Genomic DNA, 17,723 nt, shown 5'->3' on the forward strand with positions numbered 1-17,723 from the left:
AAAATTTATAGAATGCGTATGACGCAAAATTTTGTAAAATATCCAAAAGTACAGCACTATCGATGATATTTAATGGATAGAAACATACTTTTGCCCAAGTCCTTTCGATTGTATCAAATCTTTCAATTGTATTATTGTATCCACGAAAATATGCATTTGCATAAAGATCCGCAATGCAATTATCATCGCAATTTTTCATCAACAATGATCGATTAAAAATTCAATCATTAGGCGAGCGAATAAAAATTAGAGTAAGAACGTAGGTTAAAATAATTGTCGTAAATTGTCGTGGGTAGTTAAGTTAATGTTAAAAATTAGTACTTTCCTTTGTTATAAAAGTTCCTGAAATTGTTCGTACAAAAGCTCCATCTTATAGAATATAGTGCACTAATCGTTATACTAGTAAAATAATAACATCATAAATATACAAAATATATTAACGAGATGAAAATAATATGGACAACGTGGTGTATGGCCACGAGTTTTGTACATATGTACGTGTAAGTATTTGTAGATCGATTAGCAATCGCAGAGGCCTCGTGCGCATGTCACGCGACGAGATAGCGCGATTATTTTTATTATGATGTAAATCGTTCTTAGATGTTTTGTAATAAAACTTGCCAGTAAAACCTTCCCTGGATTCTGCTAATAGTTCTTCACCACTTGTTCCTTAGTCGATTGAATTAACGATACAAATAAGTATGAGATTATCTTAGGAAATCTCATTAATATTTCTGTCGACATCTGCGACGTAAAAGCGGGGTAATAATATTTTGAAGTTTTGACGACGCGTTGCTTACTATAGATATTGTCTGTACAGGATTCATCAATTTTTAGAGAGCCTAGTCTCGCCGAGATGGAGATAATCCTCTTTAAAGCTGAACGTTTTAACACGTAATCCCACTAGCAAGCCATTGCAAAAATGATATTTCGATTAATGATGGAAAATCGCTTTTGAAGACAGAAAATCTTCTTCGAAGGAAAAATTTGACCTAAATCTTTCGAATAAAATTAACGTAAAATCTGTGTTACGCCACGAGGCTTACCACAGGCTGTATTTTCTAACCGTCGCTCGCGGCCCTACAGGCAGACCGCCCTATCTGCCCGTCGGATCATATACAATGTATCGACGAGAGCATAGTTGTTGCCAAGCAGCGAGCTCTAGAAACGTCGATTTTTGACCGTTACGTTTTTCACGCAAGAAGAGGCATACGTGATCATAGGCGCGAGCGGTGGCGTGACCCGAGCATAGTGGGGGTCATCTTCCAAATGAGACAAAGAAATAATCGAAGGGGATCAGTTCCTTCTGACGAGTCAAACGTGACACTTCGACAAATCTGACGAGCAAACGAATTTATCTAGAGATATCGTAAAGTCGAGTCAAATTTCTGTAACATATTCATCATATTATTGTAAAATATATCATTCCATGTTAACCTGTTAATACAGTGTTACATTCATTAAACCACCTCTGTTGTCTTAACCGAAACAGGGGAACGACTATTTCGCGGCGTCGATTAACATATTCGTCGCGAGAATTTACGCCTCTCGCTGACGCGTCCTCGCGACCGCATCTCTCCGTGAACGGTCGTACCAACTGTAACAAAGCATTTATTGACAAATTTAATATCTTTCTCCATAATCTCCATAAATCTGCAATACCCTTCCTTTGTATTTGTGTGCGTTATTGAATTGAATAAGACACCGATATAACAAGTTATAAATCACAGTTTATTCCAACAACGTCTCTCCGCGAACGGTCGTAACAATCTGTATATAAAATCGATAATTCCAGCATTCAACATGCTGTATATTATAATGCCAAGTTCACGTTATGTTCATAAAGAGTACAGAGATAATCTTCCAAGAAATTTCTCCCTAGAAGTGCTTGAAATCTCTTCTTGGAGAATCTTAGAAATGCGCGAAGAATATTCCAATTTCAGAGTGTTTCGAGAAATATCGTCGAGCTACAAATACCTGGAATTCGAATCGCAGCGAGTATTCGACGTATGCGTGGGAGTCGTTCGTGCTGTTACAGTGGAGAAACATGTTTTTGTTTTTACGGAGGTACAATTCAAGACTAATTGTAGATGTAACGCGATTTAAAGCTATAATAAGCGTGGAAAAACCATTCGCGATCGGCCAATTACTTTTTCCACTGTCAATTTGTTAATTACGATTGCTTCTGAAAGTTTTCCTACGCGTAACTGCTAAACGAGAATTTTCCCATAGATCCCAGAAATTTCGTACACTTACTTTGCCATACCAGCTACCACAAGCAACCAAGAAAATATCGATGTCTTAATTTTCGCAACTTTCAGACATTCTTGAAATTTAGATAAATACAAATACAAATGCAAAACAATGCCGTTATAGATAAATACAAAAATTTCGAAGTTTTCCGCTTCTCGGAGAAATTTTGCTTGCATGTGTACGCAGTGCTCAGAAACTCGGCAGATTTAAGCCTAAAAGGATTAAAATTCGATGAAAAGATTACGAGATAATAAACTTCAAAGTCGATTACCACGGAAGTTTACATCGTGTGAAAGATTAAAAGGAATATTCTGACGAGCAGCTCTTAATAGTTTCAGCGTCTAATCCTCTAAAAACGTGACATTAATTGTTCGTGCCAAAGAGGCAGCTACGAATTGCAAAATATCGCGAAAATTCGATCTCGACGGGCGTAGAAAAGGCAGGGGCGGGAGAACAAAAGAGGATAACGTCTCAGATTTAAAAATGCGCTTGTCACATGATTTTTAAAACTTGTTTTTTTCGGTATCTAAAGCACACTTACAAACACGATTTTTTTTTTAATTCGGTGAGCCGCGGAGAGCTGAATACGACTTTCGTATGGAAAGTCACGAAGGTACGATACGTTATATTTTTGCGAACTACTTACTTCATCTAGTCGGTTTTTTTCTTCTTTTTTCTTGAAGGAACGCATGTTTCTATATCGCTCTCTTTCTCTTCTTCTTCTTCAATGTAATTTTCACGTAGGAGACTTATCCGCCTCAAGTACGTATTATAATCTTTTATTGTAGACCATCGACGAAATGATTCTTCTCGATACCGTTTAGTAGCATCGTTATGGAAAATTCTTCTCTCTTCTCATTTTAATTCCCTTAACAGTCAATGGAATCCGATGCTATGCGCACAGCTACGTACGTGCAGTGCTATATCATCTCTACTCCATAAATATCGTTCACTGCCCCAATGTTAAGGTTCAACATACGAGAGTTCGCGACCTTTATCGTAGTTTCTGTCACTAATTAATATTAACGTGATGCAATCTGAAGCGACGAGTAATGAATATGCCCCTCTAGCGTGACGAGTTATCAATCATACATGTTACGAGACGATTGTACCATTATTCGGTGCCAACTAGTAAAGTTGCGGAGAAGCATGTTGTCGACGACAGACGAGATTAATCTTACTGATTGCAGTCTTGACACAGACACGCACATATGTAAATGGGACACTTGTAAAGTTTCTATCACGATCGTTGTATTCTTTTTTTGCTTACGTAAAATGTGAAAGGCATTGTGACTCGTTTGCGATCATTGATAGTTTGTTTGGTGAGTGTGCTGTTATGAGTGGGATTAGTAGATGAAAAGATGATTTAACGTGGCGATTTTTATGATTGTAAATATTGACATCTTTTGACGCCGATTTGTATGTTTTTTTAATATTAATATAGAGTGGAATAGATACACCATTGAGGATTAAATGTTTTTAATCTTTCGTTTCTAAGCTTTAATTAATTACGTTTCAGAGTTACTCGAATGAACTATATCTTAAAGAATAAAATTCGAGTTTGATTATGTGTTCGTAAAAATTGGATTAAATTTGAGTTATTGCCACTTCAAGACACTTCGTTACAATAATCATTGTAAATAAAATTAAGAAGTTAAGTAAATCTAGGAACATTATATTTGTCTACGATTTTTTACATTTCTGCATATGTTTCATTGCTAACGAAATAATTAAGTTTATTATAAAATATGAAGGTAAATACGCTTCGTATTAGCAAGTTAATTTTCGAAAGCTAAATGTAGATATTATTATTTGAATGTCATAAATACCCGATACAACAAGTACATACATGAAGTGACACACACTTGTGTATTCATGAGTTTTTAATTGCCTTCTACGAGTTTACGAATTATAAAATTTTATAATTACAAATTACACACTCGAATGATAGATTATTTAAATATTTAAATACGTGTAATAAAATTTCGATTTATTCGATAAATATTATGTTCAGATAAACTCTCCGTTTTTTCTACTTTTCATATCTTTTGGAATCTTGTTAAAAAATAATGAAAAATGGGGTTCGTTATAAATTCATGATTTAGTTAACGATGTTCAAGGACGTTTAATCTGAAGGATCAGAAGGAAAATCACGATCGTTACGAGACAACGTGAGAAAATTTAATGCCGCAGATTGTCTGAAATCAGCCATAATCGCATTGTTACTTTAGTTCTGTTTGTTTTGCCGACGAAACACGTATAACATAATCTGTTACCGATACTAGGTGATAAATGAACAATAAGGAAGTGAAACTGGTAAATTCCATGAAGGAATACATTATCAGTTTGGAAAAGATAGATGATCAAGATAGATCACGATCATTATGTATTAGTATGGCAAAATGAAGACTGAAATATTTGTACAATATTACAGGAAATAATTAATAACAGATTTCGTGTTAATAAAATGATAAAAAATATTAAATTTAGGTTTAATATTTTAAGCATTTAAAAAAGATGGAACAGAAAACTGTGATAGGCTTTGATCTTCGAGTATTAGATGGTACGATAAGTATCGTTTTCGAAAAAAGAGTATTAATAAATGTAAAGCATTTTAAAAATGAAAATTTTCCATTAGCAAATTTCTCGTCTCTTCTAGTCAGAAATTAAAATTGAATGAACTGTTTTTGGGTAATATTATGGAATTCTCTTTAGTTACGTGTTTATAATACATAACAGAAATGTATCTATTATTCAAGATCCATCGTTCTACTGTTATGGAAACCAGAAGCGAACACAGATTTCCCTCAGTCCGACCTCTACACAGTCAGTGAAAGCATTTTCATACAACAAAGTAAAGATAAAAAATTTTCCTTCGACGACGCAATGCGATTCCAGTCACGTTGCTTAATGATCTATCAAGGTAGACAGGATTCTTGAGGAACCAATGTAATTACGTGACTACGATCATAATTTTTCTAAGGTCTCTGTACCCATAAACAATATTGTGATCCCGTTTGTTATTTAATATAATTACTTATATCTAGTTATATTTAGTTATTAAATATTAGCATGATTTACTATATGTAATTCAGTAAATCGGTACAAGATCTAAAGAAAATATTTCTTACGTATGATTTTGACGAACTTTGTGTAAAAATCTATAAAACTAGAAGTTGCTTGGTTTATATACAGATAAAGAAAAGCATCGTTTATATCGTCGAGATATCACATTTATATCATTTTAAAAATAAAAATTCTTCATCAAAGCGAAGAACATTTTCATAAAAAATTACGAACAGAATATCTCGATTCTGCAATCTACTGTAAACAAGATAAGTATCGATAATGAATAAATCTTGACATTGAATTTTATTCAAAAAGTTACAGTGATATCAAATAATCCGTAATGACATTTATTACTCCAATCATATCAGTCAACTACTACCTACCGCGTAATACGCGATCGATTTTCAAACGCACCCCCCTCCCTCCCCCCACCAAATAGAGTTTCCAGTGTAATTCTGTTATTCTTGAATCTTCGGCTTGTTTTTCATTTTTTAGCTCACTTTAAAATTTCTTCTGGCTTCAATTGTGCTACGATTTAAAGTTTTCCGTGTATACGTTTAGGACGTTACTGCGTGCGGAAATAGTACAGAAGGCCTCTAATTATACCGTCTACAATATTATTTATAGACTTTGAACCATATAGTACGTAAGTATGTAATTGTATATCTGTCGTGGTTCATTTTATCCTTCTCTGTTGCGTGAACCAGCGGTTAGGAGCGACACTAAATCAAGTGGGAATGAAACTCGTTGAAACAACGCTAGACATGGTAACGGATCCATGACTGTGCTTCTGTTATTATCAACGCCAGTAACGGTTAAACCTATTGCATGTGTGTAAGTTGGAAGTTACGTACATAACTTATGCACACCCGTTGTGTGTTTCGCGATCCCATATTTCTTTTAATTTGAATTTTATGAAACTTTTTGTTCGATAATTGATGTGCCATATTACATCCCTCACATTCAATGTTATATGGTGTAATTTCTTCAGTTGTGGTGTTATGTAAGTTACGAGGTCATTCCTGTATTTGGACATGTGTTTGGAATGTAGTGTGTATCTTTCTCTTCGTATGTACATAGTGAGTAGAGAGAGACTGTCTGTCTTTCGCTAGAAGAATATTCTGCATATAGTTATTTACTGTTCTTGATATTTGATTTTGGAAATTTAATTTTCGCTTTGCTTGTATCTTCGAGCGTAAGGTGAAATTTGTACAGACATATCTAGTAATTTGTTAATCGTACTGTTCGAAATTATTGTGTGTGTGAATATTTCGGTGAATATAAACTACGAAAACCTGTCCTTGATTTTTTATGGTAACAAAGCAGTCTTTTCAGAAGAAACAATATTCATAAATCAGTCCCTTCGCAAAAAGCTAATTCTACGAATCTTGTTAGAAGAAACCGGTTGACGAAACTGCGTGTCCCTTCAGGAGAGGTCTAATTTATAGAGGTAGCTTGCAAGAAAAAACGAATCTCACAAAAAGCTTGAGCATTCTTAATTAATCCTCTTTAGAATTCAATTACATTTATGCCTTTTGTAAATATTAATTCTAAAATAACGATGCTAACATTTCTAACCTACAGAGTATCAACAAATAACATAACGCAATTCCCCATTTCAATTAAATATAAAAAATATACTAAAGTCGATCCAAGATCAAACCCGGTAAAACAAACGACAAATTTACCTGAAAAATCCACTGAATTCGTTTCAATACATCCGTTATTTAAATTGCAAAAATCAGTTGTGTTTCAACGTCAATTGTTAACACCGTCCATATATCGCAATTTTAGTACGCGACAAGACGACAATACAATTCATTTCAACACCATTGAAAAGTATGGCTGGCTTCGGACAACCGGTTTCCGGCGTGGCGCCACTATGCTTTGGAGAAACAAGGAAATACATATGTATGCACCTTGCTTTTTGTGAGACAGAAGAACTCTGTGTCTCTGTTCTACCAACGTCGCTGTTGCGACGATTTGCCGCAAACCTAAATGGAGTTCGATCAATGGCAACGCGAGCACGTGGTCCTCGATGTTCGCGATCGGAAAATCGTGTTTTCCAAACTATTTCTAGTTTCGCCGGTTCCACTGTCAATCAACGTTTCTTCCTTTGGTTCCGTTTCTCTTCGATTCTCTCCTTTTTTATTGGCAAACACGTGTCACCGAGTATCGTGTTCGTCTTCGCTAAGCAAGCTTCTATATCAGCGATACGCGAGCCGGTTTCCCCTTCATATTTGTACAAGACTTCGTGAACATCGGACATTTTTCTCCTCTCTTTTCGAATAAGAAAATCCTATCGTTGTTTAACTAACAATTGCATTTCTTTAAATGGAAATGTGGTCGTGTCTCCTTTATATTTTCAATTAGCCAGGGAATTTAGGTTTATTGCCGTGGAAACTTGATCGGTCGTTTACGTAAGGATCTGCGACTCTGCTTCATCTTCGAGGAAAATTTCATCGAATACAATCGTTTCACTCAATGATTGGATCAGTCGAAAGGGAGATTCCGTGACTGCCTGTATAAATATTGATCATAGTGTCTCTTGAAGGGAAGCTGTACCAATCTTGTTGATTTAACTACTGATCCTACTTTATCCTCGAGAAAAATTACTTACTTTGATTGTTTGACCATTAATTTTAGCGTTTCTTCGAGGGAAACAGTGTTGATCGCTCGAGTCTGCTTCTTTCTCAAGGTAAATTGTATTTACTATTTACTCGATCAGCTATTTTATTTTCTTTTCCCGGAGAAACCTTGTTTCTCGCCTGTTTGACCATCCGCGCTATTTCTTCTTTGAGATAAACTGCAGCGATTATTCGTGTAATCAACAAATCTACTTTTTCTTTCTTTACGAAGGAAATCGTGTGTTTAACGAAATCTCGCTTGTTTAGTCATTGATTCCGCTAACTTTTCCAAATAAATCGTCAATCATTCGCTCGATTGCCAATTCTAATTTTGCTTCGAAGCAAACTGCGTTGATTATTCGTATAACCTTTTTAATAGAAACTGTTTTTCGCCTATTTTATCGCCAATTTCCTTTTCAAAATAACATGTATTAATTATTCGTTTAATCGCAGATTTTATTTTATTTTATTTCTATTTCTATTTCGTTTTATCATCGATTTTCCGCCGTCTTCAAAGAAACCCACGTGAATTACTTTAATTGCTTTTTCAAACTAATTTTATTTCTTTACTTTTAAATTAAGAAGCAGCAACGAAAATGCTACAATAACGGAAAAATTCTTCGGTTATCTCCACAAAGAACACGAAGGTATCGAACTTAGTGTATTGAGACATTTTGTTCGTTGGAAGTTAGTCGACGACATTTGGAACGGAAAGATACATTTGACATGATTTAGTGTGACGTTGAGAGAGAAAAATGGTTTGATCGAGGGTGCCCTTAATTACTAATTTCATAACTTGCTGTTAATCGATCTGACAGTGATATTAGTGGATGTGGTTGGTAGTGCCTGATTAATCGTGATCGATATTTTGAACAAAGAGCAACGAGAAACGATCAGTTTGGAGTTTCACTTTGACGTCGTGAGACTATCGTTAATTAGACATAGAAGAATCATTTGGTGACAGGTAAGGGTTTCAACTTCTGTATTCATTTTCTTCTATAGATTGAATTTAATTTTTCGCTTTGATAATCGTTTATGAAAGAGAAGCGATAATTATTAGTTCTACCTAAGAATGTTACTAATAAATTAGGAAAAAGAAATTTTGATTGGATTCTTGATAACGAGTGAAAATTAATTTAAAAGATTGTATTTGGAATTTTGAGAATCGATCGAGTCCTCAGTTTCAGTGCAATGTAACGTTAAAAATGCCGCCATTTGTGTAGACGTACACACGCAAGTATTTATTATGTAGGCACGATGGCTCGTAGACACGAACGTTTCTCGTTGTCGTATTTTCCAAACAGGTCAGTTATTTCGAGCACTCGACCACTTTCTCGCTCCTGACAATGACATTAGTCATTCTAATCGATGTCTCGAAATCGATGGTTCTTCTGTCAGCTATTTCGTTTCCGTGTTTATTCCATATGATAATATTGTTTCACGTATTCGCTTAAATTTAATTGGCAAATGATTAATTTCCCTGAATCCATTTTCAAGTAAACATATCAGTTTAACCTTTTGCTCTATCTGATACGAAAATGAACAATTTGATATAAAAATTTTGCGAAAGATCGATATATTATTTTACTTTTAACTTGGAAATCGTTCTCTTAATTTTTCAATATCTAATTAACCAACTCAGTCCCTAATACCGTCTGTTTTAACGAATGGTAAATAATCAAATAATTGCGTTGATACATCAGAAGTACCATCTTCTTATATCCCTGATATTAGTGTTAAAACAGGTTTGAAAAATCTTCAATTATTTCATTTATTCTTAGCCTTCGATGGCTTAAAATTTTCTCGGTTATTTTCCAATAGAGTTCGATATATTGATCGAAAACTTAGTTTAGTTAAGCACTGTAACCGGAAGTCACCCTTAAGTCGCCGGGTAAGAGGATTACGAGTAATAAACAAACAATATTAATCAGAAAATTATTCCATTCAATTTTTCTCCTGCATTTAATTAAATATGACAGAGTCGACAAACTTTCCTTCGGTTCTTCTATCTCATTTGCAAATCTATAATATCGATATCCAAACGATAACTCGAACACCATTAACCAGCACTCGAGGCTATTTCTTTCGTCGAAACTTTCCTCAGACATGTAGATATCACGTTGACATCGCCGCGTATACCGAATCAGCCCTTTTTAAAGATGATCTCGCGAGCGTGGTTCGTATGCAATTCAATTTGAACGAGTCGCGTGTCACGATTCACTTGACTCCCGGCACAGTAATTGGCCGGCACTCGAGCAAACACTTACACTTAATTTAACGTTTAACCGAATCGAAAACAAAGCGAACAGTTGCCGGACTTAGCTCGTTCTTTCAGTTCATTTCCGAACGTCTTTCGATCAGCATATCGGGTCTCCTCTTTCATCTCCGTTGCCTTTCAAAATCTAAAATCATAATTGAGACTTTGCTGCTCGAACTATGGAAGGGGAAAACGTGAATAACGGGTAAGATTGTTCCTGCGTTCTGTCAGAAAATAAAAAAGTTTGTGGGAGAGGAAAGGAGCATTGTAATTGGAATTACAGAATGTGAAACATCAAAGGAACTGCCGAATGACATTTATTTCAAAGACTAGAAGACTGAAAACTTTGTTATACGACTTTTATACTGCTACGCCTGGAAATCAAGGATGGATTCTGTTTCAGCGAAATGAAGGACGAGAAGAGTAACTCTATATTGCCCACTGAAGCGACTCGATTGAGACCAAGATTGGAAAGTTTCGATGATGTTCTGCCGTATGTCGGTGACTACGGTAGATATCAATGGCTGTTGTTATTGTCGTTACTACCTTATGGCGCGACGTACGCGTTTCTGTATTTCTCGCAATTTTTCATTACGATTATTCCCACGGAACACTGGTGCAGGATAGACGAATTAGTAAACTCGAATTTCACCGAAGAAGAAAGGTAAGTATGTATAATGAAGGAAAGAAAGAAAAGGAGATATACGTAGCAACGAAAGCTCCTTTAAACTTTGAACGATATTTTTGATTGTTCGTAGAAAGTGACTAAAATATTGTGAAAAATATGCGAGATATCGCGATTTCTGGAATTTCTCGAATTTTCGAACATTTCGAAAATTATTAGAAAATATTGTAGAAAAATTTCACGATAAGATACAAGATATTTTTGGATTACTCTGTCTGGACTTTGGTTCTTATTTTAATAATTAAAATGATCAATCATCTATCGTATGGGATGTTTAGGATTAAGATAGCGATTCCAGTGACAAACGTTTATCCTTATTACGAACAATGTCAACGGAAGGACGTAAACTTCACAGAGCTGTTGAAGAGCGATAAGAGCCTGAGCTCATCGGGCTTCCAAACAAACAAAACGATAAAATGTACTCAATGGGAGTATAATTTTACGCAGATTCCATATCCTAGTACAGGAACTGAGGTGAAGTATTCACATCGTTGTCTGAATCGCATGCTTCGAAATTCTTACACTTCTGCTGCGTTCTTTGGGTCATTTCCGATCTAATCTAACCTTGTTATAGTAAATTTCTTAAGTTTAAAGAAAGTATAAGACGATAATTGTTAGTACGGATAATTCCTCGTTCCGATTTTACGCGAACGTTTTTTTCAGAGCATAAAGAACTCTTTCATTCATCGAACTGCGAGCAGAATCGAGATATAAAAATTCGAAGACCGCAGCAGGATTAAAATTATATTCTGAAAAATATGAATCTGGTTTTTCGCTGACTAACTCTTAACCTTGGTGATTAGCTAGATTGGGTATGCGACCGAGAATACCTCGTATCAACGGCGCAAGCCATCTTCTTCTGCGGATCCATCATCGGTGGTTTCCTAGTCGGTTGGATCGCCGATCACAAGGGTCGTATCCCAGCTTTAATGTTCTGCAATGGTATCGCCCTTTTTGCCTCCATTTTCACTGCCAGCGCAAATAGTTTTTGGTCATTCGCCGTCTGTAGGTTTCTCACTGGACTGGCGTTCGATAACTGTATCAACATTCCTCTGATTATCGGTAAGCCTTCTACGAAGTAGAAAGTGCGAGAGGTTCGACCGATAAGCCAATGTTTCAGTCACGCGAGAGATAACGTTAGTATGAAGTCAATGTTTCTATTACGTGAAAGATGATGTTGCGTGAGAAATTTTTGATGAATTGTTCCTCGAAGATAATTTTGACGTTGCTGTACTCGATTGAACTATACGGTTCGAGTTCTTGATTCAAGAGCTTTTGCCACCACCAGAGATGAATATATTGATTTTGTTATTGTTAAAGATCGTTTCATCGATTTTCATGTCGTCGAGGATAGTTATATCTTGATATTCTTAAATCGAGTTATACAAGGTGGTTGGTAATTGGTGGTACAAGCGGAAAGAAGTCGAAAATATAGAATACAAATTTTTTTTTAATTCTTCCATCGAGACAACGATCTACAGTGAGATCCGTTATAACGAGACGCGATAAAGTGCACGCGTATCGAGCGAAAATTCAAAGTCGATTTTCTCGAAAACAAAGCCTCGAACGAAAAACGTTTATTCTATATTTTCGACTTCTTTTTTCGCGTAGAATCACCCCCTTTCCGCTTGTACCATCAGTTACCAACCACTCTGTATATTCGTTCGAAATGAAAATTATCACAAAATTTTCAACACGTAATTCGTTTAAATACGTTAGAAGCAAAACACGCGTATTATGTAGCGCTTTTTGTTATACGGACCAGCTCAAACTCGGAAAATTCACGTTTTCAGAGTAAACGGATTAATTTAAAATCGGAATTATATTTATAATCTTACAATTATCCTACAATTAAGTTGATTTCACTCGATAAATCTTCCATGTTCTATTACTGCAACATAAAGAATAATCGTCGTTAAGTATCTTGATATAATAATCAGTTATTCCGAGAGTCATCGACGATCAATTATCCCACAGTTCTCGAATATATGGCTGTTTCGAAACGAACGTTGGTCGTGAATATCGCCTTTGGCGTATACTTCGCAGTGGCCAGTACAATTTTACCATGGATAGCCTATTATATCGCGAACTGGAGATATTTTACTTACGTTACTGCCATATCGCTGTTATCTGTCGCTATCACACCGTGGATTCTTCCCGAGAACGCCCGGTAAGTAAACTCCTAATCGTTCGATTATTCGAATTCTCAACTTGCGCTTTGAGATTTATGCAAATTTACTTATCGATCCATATCACTCGTATTTGCTCTGTTCAAGCTGGTACGTTTCCAACGGAATGATGGACAAGGTTGTTGAGAAACTACGGAGAATAGCTAGGATCAATCGTAGAAATCCAGACTCGCGTATTTACGATATATTAGTTGTAAGTTCGATCAAATAGAATTCTAGAAAGCTTACGCGAAATCATACGGTACAGTACTTGAATCTGTGCTGACAGATATATTTGATTCGCGTCGAAAACACACAGACTCGCGAATGTATTTTAACATGCATAGACAGGTTTTAAAAATGAAACGCGATGAAAAATGAAATATGAAATGAAACTTGACTGTCGCGATTCCATTGTGGTATTATATCGATCTCGTACAAAATTTGAAGTAAATCTGGGAATTTATATAGAAATTATAAAATATTTACAATTTACAAGTACAATCGGGGATAAAAATAAGCTGCTATAGTTAATGGAAATAGATGTGAAGAAAGTATAATCAAATTAGTATCAGCCTCATATACTTGAGTTTTATTTATTATATTTCCTTCTAATAATATGCAGATAGTTCAGCAAATGATTGAAATGAATTTTTACATTTTCTCCACTAATCCACTTAGTTTTGTTCCCGACTGTATTTCGGATCAGAAAAGTATTTAATCAACCAACCACCCATTATATTAATAAATCTCGATATCAAAAGCCATGCCGACTAATGCCATAAAACAGAATGCAAAGTGCCACTGTTCGTGCTATCTATTAATGACGAATACAATGAAAATAAAATTTCTTTTCAGTGTGTTATGAATTTTGAACTGTGTAAGGGCTAAAGGCACGACTCGTATTATATCTTTCGTTAATTATTCTCGAAATAAATTCTTGCAGAGTAACATGGAGGCACCGGACAAAATTCAAGAATCAGCGACGCTGCTCGATCTGTTCAAAACGCCACGGTTGGCGAGAAACACTATTCTTCTAGTTGCATTCTGGCAAGTATAAGATACGAGTTCATGTTGCGATAAAACCTTCATAAATAACCGATACAATCTTGTAGGTGTTTTACCCTGATCTCGTTCGACGATCACGTGTATTCATTAAAACTTATCCAGAGCTCGGTGTTCGTGTCGTTCTCGATCGCCTGTGCCACAGAACTTCCAGCTGGGTTATTACTCGCCCTGTTGCTCGACCGATGGGGTCGTAGACTCTGCGGATTTCTCACGATGGCAATGACCTGTGTACTCAGTATCGCTGAACTTATGCTGCATTCCAGTAAATATATCGATCTGTTTATTAAAGTAAAATTAAAACGATTATAATGACGTATTATTGAGAAAAATCTGAAATTAAGTTGATGATGAATGTAAAAGAATTTTAGCAACTTCGAAGGTACTAATCTTGAAAAATAATTATTTTGATGGAACTAGAATTTAGGAATTATTAGGAATTAATTTAGTGGCGAAATTGAAAGAGGTGTGCACATTTTAGAAGCAATAATTTTCTATATGTTGGTTTTCTAGAATTTGGAGATTTATAGAAGTTTAAAGTTTGTTTGAAATTTTAATTTCATTTTGATTAAGCTTCGATCGGACTATATTTTTAATTAAACTTACAATCACGTATTGTGTATCCAGGATTAATTTTGTATTTTTTTATTTATTCCCCAGTGCTTGCGAAATTAGTAATGTCAATATTGTCGCGATTCTGTCTGAACATGGCAGCCAATGTTGGTCTTCAGTATGCAGCAGAACTTCTGCCCACGCCAGTCAGATCGCAGGGCGTATCTTTCATTCATATTTTCGGAATAGTTGCACACTCTTTGGCGCCATATATCACTGACTCGGTAAATAAATATTTATACTACTATTGTTGTTACAACATTTTTGAAACACCGCTAAGCACATCCACGTTCAACTTCTCTTTAATTTATTCCAAAAGATACAATAAGCGCTATTAGAAATTATGAAAAAGCTCTCATGTAAATTTTCTCATGATAATGTAAAATAGTTTTTTTCTTACCTTAAAACAAGTTGTTTCCTGAAGAAGTTAAATATTATAAAAATCTGATCAAAATATTTCTCACTTTCTAGAAAGCCCGTTTTGGAAGTTGCAACCAACGCTTTTCTTTAACTGATCTTTAATCAAAAAATTGAAATTTAAAATAAAAAATGATGGAATAACTTAAGATATGAAACTATATTGGTTGAAACTTTCTAATGAAACTTTTTAAATGAGAAATACTTTGACCAGATTTTCATGGTATTTAACCTTTGCTCATATAAATTAATATTTGTTCATTAGGCTGCAATTTGGGAGGGATTTCCAATGCTCATTATCAGCACGGTGTCCTTTTTTGGCGCTGCACTGGTTTTGTTCTTGCCGGAAACTGTCGGCCAGAATCTTCCTCAGACTATCAAGCAAGGCGAAGAATTCGGAAGGGACCAACATTTCTGGTCGTTGCCTTGCTACCATAAGACACACTTCAATGGACATCAACACTATCACTCCTGTGAACGATAATTATCTGATTTTTAATAATAATTCAATTAAAAAACACGAAGGAGGATTCGTGTTTTTTTAGAAGTAACAATATTACAAGCGGATCAGTCTGACGATTTTTGTACGAGAAAAAATCGGAACATATTATTTTTCTATTCTCCTACATTAATTTTTATTTTTATCGTTTACGTTTAAGAATTTGTAAGCCTTAATTCTAAAAAGAGCGAGCTTAGAAATCGTGTTCCTATATAATTTTTATTATTATCTTTTAAGAGCTTTTATAATTTTAATGCTAATTTTCACTTGCGTTACGCACGTTCGAATCGTTCAGCGGTTGGTGCTAATTTGATATTCAAAGATATTACGTAGAATAATATCGAAAATGTTACGTAAATTAATAATTACGTAATTTATTAATTACGTAAATAATAAATTAGGGAGATTTAAATTTTTGATTCCTTTAATGTTTTTAACATTTTTTACTGGAATATATTGGACAAAATCTTATTTAAAAAAATAGTACGTTTAGATAATTTTTCTTTGTGAAAAGAAACAGTTTTATATCTTTTGAACGATTATCCACGTATTTTTAACGATTATTTATCTATTCGTTATATTTTTTTGTACGATTTTAAATAACGTACAATATTAATAAAATCCAAGCTTGAAGACTTTTTAAATTATTGTTATAATTTCTTCAGCACCAACTGCTGGACTTTTATCTATCTAAAACGAGTTGTACGTACATTTAAAAAAAAATAACTCTAATTGACTGTTTCTATGGTTTAGGAAGAAGAAAAAAAGAAAGGAAAGAATATTGTAAGCAAATCGTGCCATCGTATGACGATCAGTGTTCGTCGTTGTGCCAATAACAACGCAATCAATCTGAAGAAACCTATTCATAGTATTCATAATCATCACTCACGTATATATTCGCGTATACACTCACGTCCATAAGATTGATTCACCGAATAAAACTTCCATAAACCTTAATATAAGAAACAATTCTACTTTTTATTTGCACACACATCGACGAATCCCCCGAACAAAAATAAACTGCTAAATATCTCTATAATTAAATACATTAATGCTCGATGATCCTCGTCCATCATTATACGTCTAATCTAACTCCATCCTATAATTAGGAGTTCTACGATAACGATCACTTATGTTACAATGTATTAACCCTTAACAGCCGAACTTAATTATAATTAATTATAGAAAATGAAATGCTTCATTATACGGATATTTGAAGTAATATTCTGTATTATACAGGGTGTCTGGTAATTGATACTGTGATAACCAGTGGTTAGTTAATGTGGTTAATAACCAGTGGTACAGAATAATACTATGTGAAAGGATCTGTTGAAAATATAGAACGAGAGATTTTCGTACGACGTTCGAGAGAATGAAATTCTGAAGCTTTGTCAACTCGTGTTCACACGACATTCACGAAACATATTCAAAATTTATTTTCTCGAAAATACGAAGAATCATCAGTTACGAAACACTCTGTACTATATCACATTATTATATCACTATCGTATTGATAAGAAATGTCGATATTATAACTCCTTAAGACTCCCTTAATATTTATTTGCGATTCAGCTTAATATGTATTGGCCCTGTGTAATTTCAAGATTAAAAATATAAAAGAATTCATTCCTGATTACGATATCGTACATGATTTACAAAATCATCGACCGTCAAGGGTTAAATGAGAATTCTTTCGTCCAGAATTATTTTCCAGACGATCGAATTATTATCCATTGCATCACGAGGATCGAACTAACTTGTAGCCTTGAACAATTATGTACAGTTGAATCTCTAGCGTAGGAATATTTCAAAGAATCTCAGGTTTTGAGGAACGATAGCTGATATTTGCAACGAACAATAGTATGTCTTTTTAATCGGTAACTGAAAGCAGGGGCTAGTCTCATAAGTACGCGAATGATTCTAGTTGCTAGAATCATTGTTTAAAGGTGGTATAACGGAGATTGCGCGCTTAAGACGAACAGGTCGGAGGATCGAAAGGAACGAGATTGGAAATATTCGCGTCTCTTCACGAATCAGAATTTTACTATTTCTAATTGAACACGTGACGGAG

General features: G+C 34.8%; 1 protein-coding gene across 1 annotated transcript; it reads left to right on the top strand.

Annotated features, from left to right (window-relative positions):
• Positions 1-5,953: 5,953 nt before the first annotated feature.
• Positions 5,954-15,704, top strand: LOC117240818 (carcinine transporter-like). Its single transcript, XM_033506851.1, has 10 exons — positions 5,954-6,156; positions 10,610-10,870; positions 11,170-11,365; positions 11,695-11,953; positions 12,869-13,061; positions 13,168-13,273; positions 14,006-14,109; positions 14,175-14,389; positions 14,785-14,960; positions 15,419-15,704. Exons 1-10 carry the CDS (start codon positions 6,101-6,103, stop codon positions 15,635-15,637), a joined length of 1,785 nt encoding a protein of 594 aa, XP_033362742.1. The 5' UTR covers positions 5,954-6,100; the 3' UTR covers positions 15,638-15,704.
• Positions 15,705-17,723: the final 2,019 nt, after the last annotated feature.

The sequence above is a fragment of the Bombus vosnesenskii genome, unplaced genomic scaffold (genome assembly GCF_011952255.1).
Source record: "Bombus vosnesenskii isolate JDL3184/JDL3185 unplaced genomic scaffold, Bvos_JDL3184-5_v1.1 scf7180000014960, whole genome shotgun sequence".
Classification (NCBI taxonomy): domain Eukaryota; kingdom Metazoa; phylum Arthropoda; class Insecta; order Hymenoptera; family Apidae; genus Bombus; species Bombus vosnesenskii.

Bases quoted from the DNA above. Each gene is read 5' to 3' on its own strand.
- LOC117240818 (XM_033506851.1), top strand. From the start codon at position 6,101: ATGACTGTGCTTCTGTTATTATCAACGCCAGTAACGGTTAAACCTATT. The intron at 10,871-11,169 runs GTAAGTATGTAT...TGGGATGTTTAG, and splicing joins AATTTCACCGAAGAAGAAAG to GATTAAGATAGCGATTCCAG. The intron at 11,954-12,868 runs GTAAGCCTTCTA...ATTATCCCACAG, and splicing joins CAACATTCCTCTGATTATCG to TTCTCGAATATATGGCTGTT.